At 37.5% G+C, this 18,602-nt stretch overlaps 2 protein-coding genes across 2 annotated transcripts in view; one reads left to right on the forward strand and one right to left on the reverse strand.

Moving 5' to 3' along the window:
• LOC135696569 (monocarboxylate transporter 13) lies at positions 1–9,722 on the forward strand. Its single transcript, XM_065216003.2, has 4 exons — positions 1–333; positions 2,396–2,964; positions 3,549–3,918; positions 5,407–9,722. The coding sequence occupies exons 1-4, from the start codon at positions 165–167 to the stop codon at positions 5,769–5,771; spliced, it is 1,473 nt and encodes a 490-aa protein (XP_065072075.2). The 5' UTR covers positions 1–164; the 3' UTR covers positions 5,772–9,722.
• LOC135696567 (nck-associated protein 1 homolog) overlaps positions 8,443–18,602 on the reverse strand; it is a 23,746-nt gene continuing 13,586 nt past the window's right edge. Inside the window, exons 23-35 of the mRNA XM_065216000.2 lie at positions 18,051–18,153; positions 17,466–17,590; positions 17,166–17,263; positions 16,535–16,628; positions 15,898–15,980; positions 15,359–15,436; positions 14,939–15,020; positions 14,482–14,522; positions 13,648–13,717; positions 12,552–12,661; positions 12,069–12,164; positions 11,559–11,651; positions 8,443–10,573 (exon numbers count right to left, since the gene is read on the reverse strand). Coding sequence (XP_065072072.1) covers positions 10,514–10,573; positions 11,559–11,651; positions 12,069–12,164; positions 12,552–12,661; positions 13,648–13,717; positions 14,482–14,522; positions 14,939–15,020; positions 15,359–15,436; positions 15,898–15,980; positions 16,535–16,628; positions 17,166–17,263; positions 17,466–17,590; positions 18,051–18,153 — 1,133 coding nt within the window. The 3' untranslated portion in view covers positions 8,443–10,513. The remainder of the gene's footprint in view (positions 10,574–11,558; positions 11,652–12,068; positions 12,165–12,551; positions 12,662–13,647; positions 13,718–14,481; positions 14,523–14,938; positions 15,021–15,358; positions 15,437–15,897; positions 15,981–16,534; positions 16,629–17,165; positions 17,264–17,465; positions 17,591–18,050; positions 18,154–18,602) is intronic.

Here is an 18,602-nt window from a genome sequence, read left to right on the forward strand (position 1 = left end):
CTCAAAGTCCAAATGTAGGAGAACAATGCGTACAGTGGCGAGTCCTGGACCTGATGAACAGGGGAAACTCATAACAGCAAAAAACATTTGATGTCCCGAAGAGCGAGGCCGGCCGGTTAAATACAACCATCGAAAAAGCGTTAAAGAGAAGTGGACAGGCAAATATGGAGGAGGAATATGACGGAAATGAATGCAAAAAAAGCCGATGCTATGCCTGGTTCATATGCGGTGTGAGTTTCACTGTACAGTTCATGGCGATGAGCTTTTTTGGATCTTTTGGTCCGCTGTATGTTGAGTTGCTACGGGTGTTTAAAGAGGGAGATGCCAAAACAGGTATGAATCAAATTGAATATAAATAGAAATCTTTTTATACAGGATAATGTTATTCTCGTGAGTAGTTTTGGTTGTCAGTGCACTTAATTTTTTTATAAAAGAAATAAATTTATATTTCATTGTACCTTTGCGGGAAAAAGGACTGGAAGAGAAAATATTACTAGCTGAAAGCAAGTAGAAGCTTTCGTTTTCAAGAAAACATAATTGAACTTAGATTTCGCAACTCTCGCTTTTCTTTGACAAATTCTGTCATCGGCTTACGGCCGGACCAGTGGATGGTCTAGCAAGGACGATCTAGACCTGTCGTTCACGAAGACATCACCAAAGAACCTCGTGACTTGAGGTCTGACTGCTATTGTTCACATAAAGACAGTTGTTTTGGCATTATAAGGAAACAGAAACTGATCTCTGAAAAGCCTGATATTTGAAAATATACGTCATAAAGGAAGTTTGACGTATCAAGATAACAGAAAGTTTGATTTTATGCCGCCGTTTTTGTTAAAGCCTTTTCATAAAGGAAAATGTTTTATAACTCTGACACAATCTCTCTACGAGTGAATACAAAGCAAGCAGGAGGCTTGAATTGAACCTCCAAAGTTTTCGAAGTGGAAATAACGAAATCCACGGAATGCCGACGTTATTCGGGAAGCCGAGATATATTGGCTGTATAAAGCGGGGTATACTAAAATCTCAAGGGCACAAGCCCCTTCCTTGACTCAAAGTGCTGCCACTTCTCAGGCACTTTGCGGAGCCTTGAGAAACGTGGGGGGGTCTAAAACCGTATAAAAAGAGGCTTTACTGGTAGTTTTTTACTTAATATTTGGCATTTTTCGCAAAAAGTGCCCCCCTCCCTGCTCCGTTTTGCCTGCTTCTGTTTGTTAGTTTATTTCACATCAGAAGATCCAGATGGGAACCTTCGTTGAAGAGCCTAACTTGCAAAAATCAGATTGTCTATTTTAACCATGTTGTTGACTGTAGCAAACGTTCAATTTAACTACAGAAACTAGGAAGGCCTATAAAAACTCAATAAAAGGCGACAAACTATAGAAGACATTGAATGTAGCTTGGCAAAGCCTCTGGGTCAAAATTGACAATCTCTGCTAGTGCTACAGTCTTTTGCGTGAACTTGGATACGCTCCTTTCTTTCGCGCACAGCTGTAGCCATTTGTAGTCATAAGTATGAGCCACATTTACCTTAGTTTGCCATTTATTTACCTTTGTCACACAGGGTCAATGTATCCACGGATGTTCGCGTGAAAAGGGCAGACAAAAGATTTACGCGGCAGTTTTGTGAACAGTTCTATAAATCTTAACAATGTATGACCCAGCTCAGGCCTGAGTAAAATTAAATGATATCCGTTTTTCAAAAGGCTTACAGGTTCCAAACAGCTTAATCCTAAGGTAAGAAAAAAACAGCACAAAGTATCTGTTGCTTATGCTGAACGGGATAAAATTTTAATTTTTGGAGGAAAAAGAATACATCATTCTGACTATCTGGAGTTTATTCGGGAGACGAAAGCTTTTGTCCTTTTATTTCGAAACAATACCGTCTTAAACCAATCAGAGTTGCAGGGTCAAAGCACATGCGCATTAATAACAGCACTCGCACAGCTGTTCTGCCTGTGACCACACAACTCTTGAACTTCCTGTAAAGTCGTCAAGTGATAATGCGCATGTGCAATGACTCTGAAACGGGGGCTAGTGTTTGTCTGGAAGAAGGGCATGACTTGTTCCATTGTTAGAGAGACGAGCAAGTGAAAATCTTTAAGTGTGTGAGGCAACCCTCCGTCCTGTCACCAAAGGGTATGCGCAATGATGATTTCGTACCATGCGCATCATCACGACTGAACGGAGGGTTGCCTCATTCATCAAAAGGCTTTCTCCTGTTCGTGTCTCCCAAACAAATACGTTTGATTATCAAAGTCATTGATGAATTGAATATCTAGTGAATACACCAACACCCATCGTTCCTGTTAACATGCGCATTGACCTTAAAATTTATTGCGCATTCATTTGTTTATTTCGAAATCATAATAATCGTCAATTATTTGTTATATTTTAGCTTGGGTAGCGTCAATTTCATTTTCAATATGTTTTCTGGTATCACCGATCACCTATCGGATAGATGAGCGAATTGGACAACGTAAGACAATGATGATTGGCTCTGTTCTGTTCGGACTTGGCTTATTCTTATCCTCATTTGCAAATAGCCTCAGCCTCCTCTTCTTTACCATTGGTGTTCTGGTAGCAATTGGCCACAGCTTTTGCCAAGCTGCGTCAATGTTCGTTTTGCCGCATTTTTTTGGAAATAATTACGCGATGCCCTTGGGAATTGCGTTGAGTGGCGCAAGTACTGGCGCACTAGCTTTATCGAGCTTGAAGGAACTTATATTCAGGAAATTTGCTTTCAAGATGGGTATGCAGATATTATCCGGGACCGCACTCATACTGCTCCTCTGCGGAATTACCTTCAAGCCTCCAAAGGCCAAGACGCTCAAATCAGAGAATAGCAGAAGACGGGATAGTATTGATGAAAGATATCCACCACTGCAGAAGAATAAGGCCTTCCAACTGCTGTTATTAGCATCTTTTGTATACCATTCGGTGTACCTGGTCACATACGTCCACCTGGTATGTCATCTATTGCTCATAATCAAACCGATAACCTTACAAAGCAAATTGCTTAGTAGGAGGCATGACGTATCCAAATATCAAGGAAACAGCAGCAAAACCTACTCAAGTAGCCAGGGATGTAGGAGCAAAACTTTTCTTTAAGAACTGGTGCCCTGGGTGTGCTAAAAATGCTCTCACATTGTTATACACCTGCCTACTTCGAATGTGCGTACGAACTTGTTAAAGGGTCGAGGCAATGTCCCAATAATGCAAAGGATAAAGGGGGTGTCAAACTTCTCCCAAGTCTCTGAGGCTAGAGAGTTTGTCAAAAAGCTTGATTTTAAAAAAAAAGCAAATGTTAGCCAGTTTGTTTAAAAATGACTATGGACGGCTGAAGTAAAAACTATGACAATTACTTTGAAACGAGGCTTGTTTTATGAGCAGGTGCCCCTGTGTTGTCAGTTTCTTAGCCTAACTAACCAAAACACGAGGCCTAACTACCCAAAACACGAGGCCTAACTACCCTAAAAAATTGCTCCTGTTTATATAACATTTATGTGTCATTTTAGCTTATCGAAATTTAAACTTTACCTCTCTTGTAGACCCGGCTTGCAGGGGACCTTGGTATATCTGATACCAAAGCCGCATTATTGCCAGGGTTTGTAGCAATCATGGAATCTGTTGGAAAGGTTTGCGCGGGAAAGTTTATCAGCCTCTTTGACTCTAAATGCTTAACGCTTTACCAATCTTCCTGGCTTGGTATGGCAATAAGCACGTTTTTGTGTCCACTGGCAACAGGCTTCACCGGTCTAGCGTTGTATGCTGTTGGGTGGGGTTTCTGCGTTGGTGCGGCGGCAGGGTCTTGTGTCCCTGTCATTCGGTATCTGGTCGGGAACAGAAATGTTATCAGAGCATACAGCATATTTCTAATGTGCTTCTCGCCAGCTGTATTAGCAGGACCACCTCTAGCGGGTAAGTGCCATTGTCTTCTTACTATCTGCAAGGTTTCTAAAATATCAAGATTTTACCACACCCAATCGCAACCGAAATCAAATAACTGTCAAACACATTGCAGATAAGTGACCTTTGAGGGATTCCGTTTCGCTGGGGGATAGGGGGTTGGTGGGGAGTGGATGGGGAAGAGGGGTTGCATACGACTTTGGTGATGCAGTGCATTTTCATTCGAGGCTTTTAATGCAAGATTTCAATGGTTTCATTGCAAAATCTATTTTCATAAACTAGACTCAGCCCTTTGCCTTGGCAGGATATATATCGATATTGCACAGTCCATGAATTTGGCAGCGTTTGTGGACTGGGCGCAGGCTAATCATTTCAAAGCTTTCATTATTTCGTTTTTTATTTGATGAAGCCCTGTATGCCGGGGCGAAATATTAGTATATTCCTTAAATTTAATTTATTTTGAATATTTTATCTCGTGACATTGGATTCTCGTCGTCGTATTGCTTTGTGCCTGTATATCTTTCACTATTTGCGTACGCCCTGACCTTACTAAACCTTCAAGGCCTACATACCCAAATAGCCTAACCTCCGGATACCAGAAGAATCTGCCTAATCCAGTACGTAAATCCTGAGGCATAGCCCTCCGGCAACAACTGAATTTGAGACTTTTACCCGTATAACTCTACATATATACATATAATAGAAATTAGTGTTTACATTTGTATTTGTATATGTATATATAGAAGTCAGAAGACCAGGTCCAGTGTTTAGGGTAGCTTACTACAAATCCAAGGGTCCATGGTTCAAGTCCTTGACGTGACCACATTTTCAACCAGAGTGAGGAAAGGCGCCAGCTCTTTTTAATTCCAGGCGTAGGAATCACGATGTGTGCTAGACTAGGAAAGGACTAGGACACTGCTCGATACAGGGATCCTTGTAACAAACTCGCAAAGCGAGCAGAAAATTTTTGGCGACCATGCCCTTTAGATAAGCTGTAAATGCATTTCAGAATGTTTTTTGCAGTAATTTTGTTGCAATTTTTTAAAGCGTTGTACCATTGTTTATTGATAATATTATTGATAGGGCGCTTTGCCCCCACCCCTCACCAAGCAGATCACAAGGATTTGGATCGTGGCCAGAAGGGTCACCCCCTACTCTTTTTGCTCATTTCGTATAAGCATTTCAAGGGCACTTTTTTGTTATGCAGTTGGCAAAAAGGGCAAGCCGGTAAACTGCAAATGGGCATTTTTCCTGGACTATTTACAGGTGGGGGGGGGGGGGGGGTAACAATCATAAGCAATCGTTCATAAATCCGATACAATTCCTTGAGGTAAGCATAGGCCTTTTTGAAAAATGCCCCAGCACTCAAAAATCCTTAAAAAATGCCCTGGCTCGATAAGCATACCTAATACTACCTTTGAGAGGTAAGTAGCAAAAATACAATGCAATACAAATACAGGTCCAGATTGAATGGACTCAACTGTCAAAATCTTTATTTAGGATGGCTTCGTGAGAAGACACACTCTTATGATGTTGCGCTGTATGTAACAGGAACAAACTTTGCAGTTGCAAGCGCCATGATATTTCTAGTGAAACTGTTTGACCGAATGCAAAGGAAGACCTACTTTGATCAACCTAACCCATTCAATGTTGGAGAAGATGATGCTGAGAGTTGTGAAGAGAAAGATCCAAGCGATGCAGATAAGAAATCGATTGTTAATACTGAGATAGATTTTAATCTTATTCACCAAGACACCAAGAAAGAAAAGAACGACAGACATGAAGATCTTATTGAAGAATTTCACTGCAATTTGGAGAGAAGCCAAGGTAAAAAGCTTTTACCAGCAAAGGAAACTGACTTGTAGGTTTTTTGTAAAACTTGTTGATAAATAGGGCTTTGTATACTAGGAATTTTTATAAAAGATTGTTAATTTGTGTCTCAAAAGTAGCTATTGATACTTTGGCAAAAAAAATTAAAAATGTGTTGCTAGAAAAATTCATTTGTATAGGTAACATATTTTTTCTTTTTGTTGTTGTAAATTTTGTTTCGTATGTATATTTTGTAAATTAATTGTTTAAGCAGTGTGTGACTAGGACGCTTGTTAATTTTGAGGATGTCTCTAAAAAACAGATAGATTAAACAACAAACTATGAATATAAATAGAAAGCGAGATTGGTAGATTGAATAGATGGATTTCATAACGTTGTAGCTATGTTAAATCCAAAGTATATTTTGCTATAAAAAAAATATATCACTCTCAGATTCTTGTGGTGTGGGACAGTTAAAGTTTGCACAAAGATGCTATCGGTTTAGAAGATTCTATTTCTGTCAACATAGTGCAAAAATGTTTTTTATGCGCGCGCATGCTGACGTGATTTACCTGCCCGCGAAAATTGTGTCGTTCTGTCCCGGATGCGATTGATATAAAAATATATGAGAAAACAAACTTTGAATTTTAACCTTACCTCTGCTTTATTTTTATGGAGTCAAATAGATAAATTATCTACTTAAGATACATTTATATCATTAAATTATGGCTTTAAAACCTTATTAATCTCTTCGTGGCCTATGCTTTACTGCCAAACTAAAGTATCCTATGCCTAGGCCTACTATTAGGCAAGAAGGGAAATATGAACAATTTAAAAAGTAAATTTTCAAGCGTTACCCAATTTTCCGCCTCTGAAGGAGACAATATACAAAAAAATTGAACTTTTGACTACAAGTATACAAAAATTCAGGATGCGGCATGGTGGAAATTTTTCACGATCGTTAATTCAAATATCGAACAAAACTTCCCGAAAAATATCGTTCAAAATTTCGCTTTTGTTTGGTTTCCTACTCTTATAGAAAAATACCGAAGCGATTTCAAAATCGCGTTAAAAACAGCTACTTACATTTGTGATCAATCTATTTTAATGAAAAACTTCCATGAATATACCGCATATCCCAAAAAGTATGGCGGTTTTAAATCATCATTCAATCGCACCCATAAATTGACAATCCTAAAGTTAGGTATCTTTGCGGTGAAATTATGAACGTGACCCAATTTTCCAAATATGCCAACCAATATAATCTTATTTTTCGGGGCATGAAGATGAATCAATAAAAAAATCAGCGTGCGGCATGGTGCCGTTTTTGAGATAAAATAAATTTGAATTTTGAACTTTTTCTCCGTGGAACTGACAATATTTGAGGCATACTCACATGGTAAAATTTTGTATATAAAATGAGCCGATCAGGCTTTAAGTTCACTCCGCCATGCTCAGGTCTTTTGTGGTTGTGGTGACACAAAACCCTATAACATTGCACCTCCCAGGAGGCCTGGATCGGAATCAAAGTGTCACATGGTCGGTTGGCGGGAAAAATTTTGCGCGTCGCCATTTGGCCGCAGCTTGCAGGCGCAAAAGCTCTTTGCACAGCGGCTGCAAACATTTTTGCTCTATGTTATTTCTGTCTAGAAGTGTGTGTGAACGGTGTAAATTGAAAAGATTGGTTTGCCATTTTAGCTCGAAGTACGCCCCCCCCCATCCCCCTTGTTCCACGTCATGGGACCTTAGAACAAAATGAATTGCATAGTTTCTTCTAAAATCAAGCACATTTCTATACGCATAGAATAACTACAAATATTTTTCGTGCTTCTATACAAAAAATTCGGGGAAAGTCGTTTTCCTAAATTGTTTCCATTTTAGCATGCGTGTCTTCTACTAAATTAAATGTTTTACTATGCAACTCACGAGCCAGTATCTTATCGACTAGAAAAAAAAACAGAACATTTTGTTATAAAACAGTTCTAAACGCCGAAAAGGAGAGACAGAATACCACTTATCCGCAATTCCTATCCTGTTGTACAAAGGGTACCCCAATATGTACAATAACTTGAGATTTGCAATGTCCAGTGGCGATTGAAGGTGACTTTTGCCATGTTTAAAGTAATTGTTTAATTCTCTTTAGAGAGAAGTAGCTTTTATTAACCTTCAAAGTTCATTGTAAATTGTTTTATCCGTAAAAATGATAATTATTTCTTGTTTTAAGAACAATAAGGTAGAACGTTTTATCCACCACCACGATGTTGTGATGCCGAAGTGCACGCTTAGAGAAGTTTTTGTACTATTTGCAGATTTCTAGCATTGATTTTTCAAGTTTTTAGATCTTTAAGAATTTTTGTGATAAAAGTTCTTTTGAAAACACTAACTAATGTTTTATCTAATGATACAACATGTTTTATCCATCAAGATAAATCTCGAATTTGAGCGATCTCGAATTTGATCGATCTCGAATTTGAGCGATGTCATCTCGAGTTTAGGCGATGGGATCTCGGGCCATTCAATCTCGAATTGGAGTGACATTGAAATGAAGGTTATCGCAAATGGAGCTGAGCGACCTATACGACGATTATACCACGACACCATACATAAAGATACAATGCCTTAAGAAAGTATTTTTAGCGTTGGCTTTAACAAATACAACAAATTCCACGCAGTGTAAAGCGCTATAGAGTTTAAAGCAGATAAACAAACTCAGAAAGACAGACACGATTTCACATTACTTTTTATAGGTAGAAACTAAATAATTAGGTTGTCGTCGCTGTTTAGATAATATGAAGAAGCTACACGTAATTTCAAAGTAACCAATTAACATTTCTGCTTTGTCTTAAGGTTGACAAGAAACGAAGAGTACTGTACTTTCTCATAATTTAAAGCAGTTGGAATGGGTGGGGTGGAATGTTGTGATGCGATTTACATATTCACTAGAAGATAAATACTTACTGACAGACCACTGCTGATTTAGACGAGAACACAGAACTGTTCCTTGGACTTCAAAAGCGAATGAAAAACCTTATCCAAAATTTATACCAGATATCTTAATGTATTGGCAGGTTTGTCCTTAAGTGGAATAAAAATTTTAGGATTTTCAAGTTGTTAAGTTGAAACACAAAGAACGAGACTCAAAAAGCTTGCAAATAAAAAATATTCAGACAATGCAAATATCTTGGTTAATCACCATTTTCTCCCAGACGATGCTAAGCGACCTGTAATGGTCTTCCAATTAAAGTTTAGTTGTAGTTTCGTTACACCAATCTGCCTATAAGTTATCACATTTTCACTCATGAAATAAACTCGCTCACCAGTCACAGAATAACAAAGATTCATTCGCGAGAATAACAAATCAAGTAAGTTGAAAATCAATAAATTGTCCTTGTTTCCTTCAATTGACGATTATTGCCAAAGAAAATAGTTCAGAAAATCTACATCTGGTTTATTCTGCTACTCATTAAACGTTACCCGTAGGAAGTCAGCAAAAATGATCAGTTACATACAATCGAACTTCATAAGATTGGTTATAAAGAAGCTATGCATTGCATTGCATTGGTCAAACGAGGCGATTAGTAAGTTAACTGTATTTGCGCACGATAAAGGGCTTGTAAGATGGCCTACTGAACGGACAAGAATATGGAAAAATACAACGAATTTAACGGCTACTAGCAAAATAAGCACGGAAAAATACGGGTATAGAAAGGACGACATTACAAGTTATTGATTCAATCTTTGTGGTTGCTGTTTAATCGTTTCTAGTACAGTGTCTTCTTCACAGCAGATGGTATTCTCATATTTCAAAATGTATGGTACAAAGTACAGAGATGGACTACTTCAGTCAATATTATACTAATGTATCATGTCCATGAAGTCATGTCTTGTGACATCTCTTTCGTGCAGCCCCAGCAGTCTCAATGACTTTCAGCCAAGTGACCAGTTCAAGCATGAATACCGCAAGGATTAGGGGGAGGATTATAACAAAGGCTAACATTTTGAGATAATCCTGCTGAAAAATGACTAGGGACGAGTTCAGGTTGCCAGAAAGCCTTTTTCAAATTGAAGAGAGGCTGTGCTTAAGGGAGGCTAGGGACCATGGTCCTGCATTTTATAGAAAGCTACACTCCTGATCAGAACAATTTTACAAGAGCATGAGCCCAAAGATTGGTCAAAACCAAGGCAAATTAGGAACAAGCAGAGGCTGAGGTACTAATGAATGGGCATTGTTATCAAGGATATATCTTTCAACACAGGGTGTTTTTTGCTAATGTTATCAAGGAAAAATACTTGCAAAATACAAATCTACTGTTGCTCTGCAGTTGAATATTGCCCCATGTCTACATTTCTTCAGCTTACATCTTCTTAATATAAGAAAAAAACGCAGGACCACCCAAGCCTCAAATTTTTAAAAAAAAATATTGAGAACAGCCAACCTGAACATCGACTAGTTGCTTCTTATGTAGCAACGCTGTATTGTTAATAATTGATAACCAAACTTAGTTTCAGTTTGTCCCCACCCCCTTCTCCCCCCCCCTCCCCATTGAAGTTCAATGAGAGGGGCTTTGGTGCACATTTATATTGAAGCTCAAATAGAACCAATACTGACACGACTTAATCAATGATTTGAGTTCAAAAATATGCACAGTCTTTAGTTGCAAGAATGAGATTCCATACGGTTAAATTTTATTGATTTGTACAAAACTAATTACTTATAAAAACGTGAAAGCCAAACGACGGCCTTTAATTCGCAGTAAAAAACTGTATATAAGATTCTCCTTAGCTAGAAATGAGCTAGTTAATTTTGTTCCTGGTCTGATTTCACGTTTGCATATAGTCCTGTGTATACACGTTGTTTCTGAAAGAAAAAGTTGACATCATTTAGATCTGACATTTCTAAGAGCTACTGGTTAGAAATAAAAATAAGAGATGAAGAATTCTTTTGAATGCAGTATTTTAAAACAGTTTGAAATAGAAAGAGTTGGTAGAAGAACATGGAAAGAAACTGGAATACACACAGTAACAAAGTGAAAAATATATGAAAAAATATCATAATAAATAAAATTATTATAGAGAATTTTTCGTACTGAATGCATTTTACATTGATATTTTCATTTGCACGTTTTAACAGAAATCAGGAAAACTTTGCAAATATAAGACAATAAATTGCTGGTGCAATACACCAATTTGACTTACGGCCTCGTTTTGAAAATTTCTCCTAACCTAATTATACGACGTTTTAAAGCTCAATTTTCGTTTTATCACCATTTTTTTAGGCCGGATACAATTTTTCATATTGTTTGTGCTTATATTTTAGATTTTACGGAGAAATGAAGTTTGAAAACTTGTAAGGGATTTGACCGCAAAAATCATTCGGGGGGAAACTTTACCCCCCTAGTCGCCAATCACGGTCAAATCCCTTATAAAATTTTTATCTTTTTGTCGTCATAAAATCAATATCGTGAGCAATACTATAATGAAAACTTCCAAGTATACTAAAATCCTTGCTCGCAATCCGAATCTGGGGTCAAAAATTTTGTACAAAATAATTTGAAGAATTTTTCAAAATGAGGCCGTAAGTCGAATTGGTCTATACGAAAACAAAAGTGTCCACTTACTAAACTGCATTGACAAAAACACGAAAATGCCGATGTAATCGAAAAGCCTATCGTTTGTAAATCCATAGATTTTCAAGGACACCTTGATAGGCTTGTTTATTCGTGTAGGGGTAGAGGGGGGAGGGTGATTCCCGTGGAGCTGATAAATAATAAGAAATGAAACATTGACAACAAGTGACTTGTGTATTAGAACTGGGATCGAGTATCATATAATGTAACATATACCTTGTAAATAATTTGGTAGGCTTCTCTCATCAGCGCGTACGGAAAACACAGATCAAGAACGTCATCACTTAGGTCTGAGGACTCTTGTACAATCTATGGAATAAGGAACAACTCGGATGTTAGATATTTATAACTAACAGAACACATTAAAGTAAAATCTACAGAAAGACCACAGGATTACTGTAAGCAACCTGTGAAATACAGATAACATCTATGGAAGTTGAAAAACAACAGAATACAGCTAGGACATTTCATAACAATCCACAGAATAAAGTATAGATTAAGGTGGAATCTACGGAATACGGAAGAGGCAGTATTTGAGGTTGTGAGGTATCTTATAATGGAAACAGCAAACTTTGTTAAAACTCCAGCAATATTCTTTTTATCCATGTTGAAATAGGTAAATAAGTTGATTAGTGGCAAAAGTGAAACAAATGTTTATGTCATGATTGTCAAGCCTTTAAATGTCAAGAAGATAAGAAAAATTTATAAATTAAATTACGCAATTACCAGATCGAGAAGTATATAAGTCGATTCCCGTTGTTTTGGGATAAGCTCCTTCGAAGGGGGATCCATGCCCAGTCTTAATAAACTGCATGATGCAACCTAAAATCAAAAACAAATATCAAAGATTTCAAGCGACTTCCAAAAGCTAAACGCTCAAATTCATAATCGAGGTCTGGACGTTCATCGAATTTGCCAGTGACATAAGGAGGTAAGATTTCCGCTCCGTAAGCTAGAGAATCTTATTCTGTTAAAATCAAACTGGCTTATCAAAGATACACGCAAAAAAGAGAATGGAATAGAATTTTTAATGAGAATAAAAAACTGACTGAATTTATAACCAACGATAAAGACGAAGGACATTGAACGGGTATTGGTCAATGATAAAAAAGCTCCAGATTTCATGCTTCGTGCGAGCATCCGACGACGAAATATTGTACTTCAGGCAAAATCCAAGGTTAAAATCAAAACAAAGAAGCAGAAACTCACAGCTAGAAAATCTTTCATTTTTTCTTTGGAATCCATTTCGGTGATAGTGAATATCGCCTTGGAGACAGCATTCACAGCTTTAGCCATGCAGTGCGCGTTGTTAAAGTGGCCTAGGACCGAGTTAGATATGTTTGTTCATTGAAGGCTTTGATCAAAGCAATAATAGAAGAAAGTAATACTCATAGGAAACCGTATCACTATAAGAGACTATGAAAGTACAGAACAGGGGTGCAGTGGCGGACACTTGGTCAAATATTGGGGGGGCAAGCCTATTGTTTTAATAAGATGACGTCACATTTCCCATTGTTTTAGAACAAAAGACCATTTTTCTCTAAAGTATTGGGGGGGGCGGTCGCCCCCCCTCGCCCCCCAAGTGTCCGCCACTGCAGGGGTGTAGAGAATATACTATCATATTAGTCTGTATCAATAGAAACAATATTTGTTATAATAGCATATTATATAGATTGCTTATTTTTGGGGTAGGATAGTTCTGCATAAGCTAATGCATGTTTGATTCTAGCATGAGATATTGTCGACAGGAGTTATATTGAAACACAAAGGAAATAATGAAATAAGTCTTTATTTAATTATATGTGTTTAAGTTTAAAACTACCACATTATATGCTGTAACGAGTTACAACACATTGTGGTAGCCAGTTGAATACGTGAAACTCTAAACCTTTGAGTATAAAATGATCGATGGCTGAAATAAAACCAAACCTGTTTAAGGGAACCACATAAAGGGCTTGGAAACAGTGGGTGTTCTAGAAAGCGGGAAAGATCCAAGGATATGGCGAAGATCTTATGAGGGCAGGAGAGAAAGATAGTCACTTGTGAATTCAACAGGTTTTCACATCTAGAATTCTAATGACAAAATTGTCACAATACTGAATTTACAGCACTGTATTTCGGCGGTAGGTAGGCATCCGATTAAACTCCCTTATAACCAGGCGGCAGGATGACTCATACATTGATGATAGACCTGTTGAATGTGGCGTGGAGCAGATTTAAAGACTGACCAGTCAAAAAAATGATCATATATAAAGAAGGTCACTGAAACAGGTTGAAATGGTACTCGAAGGATTGGTGCAATTACCTTCCAAAGCAGGTATGTACTCCGTGGTATCTTTGTAAGCCAACGTAGGGATTGTCGTGGCCCAGAATACCTAAAAATTAACAAATAACGGTCCAATAATAATTTAATAACACAACAATATTTAACAGGTGAACATCAAAACTTAATCATAAAGCAAGTTTAAAAGTAACATTTTAAAACCTCGAATAAATGTTCTCCTCAAGTGCTTCCTTGCTGTTGTAAAGTAACTTCGCAAATACAGCCTCTGCGAAGGTTTATTCTGCGCTCTCCCCAGGCTTTCTATATAGCACGTGCGATGAGGTGTGATTTTGTAGTTTTTGTTAGTTGGTAAGTTAGTTTTGTTGATGAAGCATGAGTGATGATGAAAATTTTCCTGATAATTATGTAGTAGTTTCTCTTCTAAACCCACACGGTTTATAGTTTACAATACTTGCGAAATTGCAAGCTTCATGCTGTGCAATCAATCAGCCTATCAAATTTTATAGGATATTTCATGACCTACGTCATCTGATATTCAGTTCCCGTTCGACTAATCTTCCCCTTTAAATCTTCCGCAAGATTCTTTTAAGCCTCATCTACGTAAGTCTCACTTCTTATAACACTCCCAGTCTATGGTACCAGACTACCTTTCTTTACTTTCTATCTCTGAATACCATAAACAGAAACCGAATCAAAACATACTTTAGTTTAATTATTCCTGGAAATAAGTTTACTACCTTGAATGCCTGAATATTAAACAAAATAATATCACGATACACAGGCAAAATACGCTACCCATTGAACCTTCATTTTGGAACTGAATCAACGAATAATCTCTGTATTGAAAGTACTTACCAGCAACAAGTCCCATACACTGCTGTCTTCTTCGCTTTTGTCTACAGGCAACAAAAATGCAAGGTCGGTTAAAGCAATGAAGGGAAAGAGGACTTAAAAATAGGAAACATATCGGCAGCTTTCAAAAACAATGATAAAAACATGTCGAAAACCGCTTACAAACTAAGTCAAATGTCACCTTTTTGTAGAAAACGCTGATCTTCTTCTAAAACATAGCAGCTCCTTATCTTTTCGGGTATATTAACCATGTAAAAATGTTATTTTTCACTTTAAGGGACACAAGTCTGTACAATTTCTAACGTCTAAACCGTACAATTTCTTGATGTCTCCCAAATGGCTGCCCTAAATTTCTACCTCAAAAACCTTTTACCACATTTGGTTGGGATAAATATCCGAATAACTCCAAACAAACCAAAATAATCTTTAAAAAATGGAATCTAAGCAGGGTGGGATTTACCTCTTGCACTCCTCAGAGCGTGGAATAAATCAGCATCGAAGTTACCATCGTGTCCTGCAGCTTGAATCATTTCGTGGGTAACCTAAAAAGACGAAGATTATGATAAGAAAACAATGGGATTTTTTTATTACTTCATCAGGGCAAACCATTTGTTAAGTGAATGTGAAGATGAAAGTTCAAATGTTTGATAACGGTTTGTTCAAGGATCAGGTGTCATTAAGTATACTACATGAAACACAGGAAGATAAATCCGAAAGCCGCCTCACGAATGACCGCAACAGCAAAGCATTATAAACAACTTTGGGTAAAATATTATCCCAATTCTACGCTTCAATATAGATTTATATCGTGACTTGTCTATTTTCTGAATTCGAAGCTTGTGCTTGACAAATCGCAGAAGAGTTAGAAAAACCTGCTTACAGTCATTTCATCCCGAGGGTTGTTTTCTTTGAAGTCTCGTAAAACTTTCATCAAAAATGAAGCTCGGTTATCAAGGACCTGGAAATAAACACAAAAAAATTAACAGCTGATATGTGAAAATTCTGCAAATTCTAAGAAGATTTTAGTAGAGAAAAATGTAATTCTGATGGATGACCATTCTGATAAAATTCTTGTGGGTGTTTCGCGTATGGTTAGTAGCTTAATTAAGAAAACAAATATTAAGAATTTCCTGCATTTTCAATTTACGGTTTTCTAGCATAAACTAATTTTGTCGGAACCTCATTTATGGGTGTGACGGGGTATGGCTTGCAAACACGTCCACGATTCAATCAACAACAAAAAAGGATCACCGTATAAATGAAAATCTTTAGGTTAAGTATTAAATGCACAAAATTATTTGTATACAAAAGTTATAAAGATGGAAACAGGTCAAAGATTTAATGAATCTTTAATTAGCAAATAAAACGGTAAAACGGCAACTAAAATAATCCAAATGGAAATAAAATGTAAGAACTTACATCTTTTAGGCCAGTTGCAAGTAACGATCGGAAACACAATAAAACGCCTATAATAGTGGTTCTTGCCAAAACATCGTCGACATCTAAACAAAGAAAGCAAAGTTAGAATATTTATTTCTTCACGTCGCATATCAAAACTGAAGCATAATTGTAATTGCATTCTAGTCGAAAATACCATTAAAATTTATGTATTTATGAAGCACAGTTACGTTTCATTGGCTAATTTGCGAAAGTTTGATGGGCTTTGGTCTCCCGTGCTTGGCCATTGAAAGACCGTTCAAGGCAATTAAAGTGAGAGATTGGAACAAGAGCGAGGGCAACGTTTTTATAATTAAGTTCTTTCTCAGTGTCATAGACGTGGAAAGCAATTCAAAGGTAGGGGGAAATAAGCAAAAAGGGGCATACCCAGGGGCTGCAGATAGGCAATTTACCTCATTTTCTGAAAAGCTGATCTCTGAAAGGCATCTCTGGGTCCCTTTGTCCCTACGTCTATGCTAAGAGTTTTAACGCTTCAAGGGGAAAAGAGTTTCTAAGCTGATAAGAGCTCCTCTCTCGCAGCTTTAACAGGGATGTACCACGAAATAAATATATTCAGGCATAAAAAATATCAAAAAATTGAGTAGCTAGCAATACATACTCCGCAGTCTTTTAATGTATTCGACACACAAGGCAGGCTTGTTGAAGTTATCCTTCAGCACAACCAAAGCGTCTTTGTTTATTAGAACTAAGTTCTAGAATCGTAAAATGGAGATAGTGAAAGAACACAGAATTCTATGCACTATGGTTTGTAGAGCACGAAACGAGAGTAATCAAATCACATTCAACTACTATGGTCCTTAGCTAAAATAGAATGCTTCATATGGACAAATATGGCGAAAATGTCCTTCATGAAAAACGCAGTAAGTTTCTAACGAAAATCTACCTGCTTTGTATATAATCACGCACGGAGTGTGACGTCATCAGAAATCTAATTTTAGAATTTCTTAATTTTGACCACATAATCTGACGGAACAGCATAGATACCTCTCAATTTGCAAAATCAGTTAAATATGTTGAAAATTGGGCGAGCAATAAAAAATTTCAAGTTTGCTAAGGAATTATTTCTATTCTGGCCGGTTATGAACTCCATAAAGTCATATACAGAAACAAAATTACAAAGGTGTGATGGGAAAAGAGCTTATGCTCATGTGGCCATATCTCAGCCAATTTCTAACACACCAAACTAATTTTAAACATTTTTTGCAACCGCATTTGCATGAAATTCATACCTTCAGCTCGTCTACTTGGGCGACAACTTGCGACATCATCTTCCTGCAAAAATATCGCACACCGTACGGACCTAGAAGCTCTGCCAGAGATCTCATTTCTAAAAAGAAGTAAGAACATTATTCTTATATGGTTTTCCTGGAAGGATGAAACTAAATACCGACTCGTCAAACCACAAAAAATCTGACAGGCCTACATAGAATCATTTGGTCATTCTACACTAAAAAGAAGTTTACGTTCAAGATTAAAGAAAGGATTATTATGTATATAATAGTAGTTATATAATTATGTGATGTATATACCTGTTACATCTGTATAATTTTCTGCTTTCAGGTTTGATCGACTTCGACTGACAAATGCCTGTCGGGCTGGTGAATAAATGATACCAGAGTCCCCTGTTACTCGTTTCAGGAATACGTCAATGTACCTAGAACGTTAAAAATGGTAACAGATTCTGTTGAATCAAAGAAGTAAGTAGATCAAAAGGAACGGCCTTAAAGGATGTCAAAGGTTAAGGGTCGACAGGTCATGTCAGAGGGCAAAAGAGCAGGGGCGGACACTTGGTCAACTATCAAGGGGACAAGCCTATTGCTCTAATAAGATGACGTCATATTTCCCCAATGTTTAACAACAAAAGACCATTGCCCTCCAAAGCATTGGGGGATCGCCCCCCTCGCCCCCATCCAGGTGTCCGCAGCTACAAAAGAGTAAGATTGATTTTACAGGATAGATAACATGGGTTTGCGTTGAAGGGTAACAAAATAATCGATAGGCATTTGTTGTCTAAACCGCGTGAAACATAGTCACAAGAGTGAAATATGAACAGTGAAATAAACAAAATCTCCGGACAAAAGATAGAGATAAGAAGCTGAATATAAGGCACCTACCACGTGGTGTATGTACTTGTGAGCGTTGGTCCCCCCGAGTTGTCCGTACTTTGTGTTTGCTGCAGCAGGGTTGCATTGAAGATCCGACCCATGTCAACGTTCACTGCAACAGATCAATATTTACATGACTAGTAATAGAATGCCATGCCAGCTACAACAACTGCAAAAGTCTTGCAACAATTATGTCAACTTACACAATATCACTCAAAAGTACACAATTATAGGGCATCGCGGGAGAAAATGCCTTTTTAGGAAGACTTGTGTGGTTTTTATTCATACTTTCAACACCTGTTGCGGGAACGAGAATGTTTCAAGTCATTTCGGCATTGCATACGAAGATAAATTCAAAGGAACAACCAAGCCAAATGCGAGACAGTAATGTAGCCAAACATAGGCCACAATTGCTATGATAATTGTCTTGGAGGAAGTTTTTGAGGCAGATTGCAGCAGGCGTTGTAGGCTCTGGATATTGAAAATGTCTTCTTCAAGAAAGTGATGGATTTTTTGACAAGTATTGAGGAAGTGATGATAATTTCATGCTTCTTAAAAAAC

The sequence above is a fragment of the Rhopilema esculentum genome, chromosome 18 (assembly GCF_057945365.1).
Source record: "Rhopilema esculentum isolate cy_ngs chromosome 18, ASM5794536v1, whole genome shotgun sequence".
Classification (NCBI taxonomy): domain Eukaryota; kingdom Metazoa; phylum Cnidaria; class Scyphozoa; order Rhizostomeae; family Rhizostomatidae; genus Rhopilema; species Rhopilema esculentum.

Excerpts from the sequence above, each read along its gene's own strand:
- LOC135696569 (XM_065216003.2), top strand. The coding sequence starts at position 165 with ATGGAGGAGGAATATGACGGAAATGAATGCAAAAAAAGCCGATGCTAT. Across the intron at positions 2,965-3,548 it reads TGGTCACATACGTCCACCTG|ACCCGGCTTGCAGGGGACCT; the intron begins GTATGTCATCTA and ends CCTCTCTTGTAG. Across the intron at positions 3,919-5,406 it reads AGCAGGACCACCTCTAGCGG|GATGGCTTCGTGAGAAGACA; the intron begins GTAAGTGCCATT and ends ATCTTTATTTAG.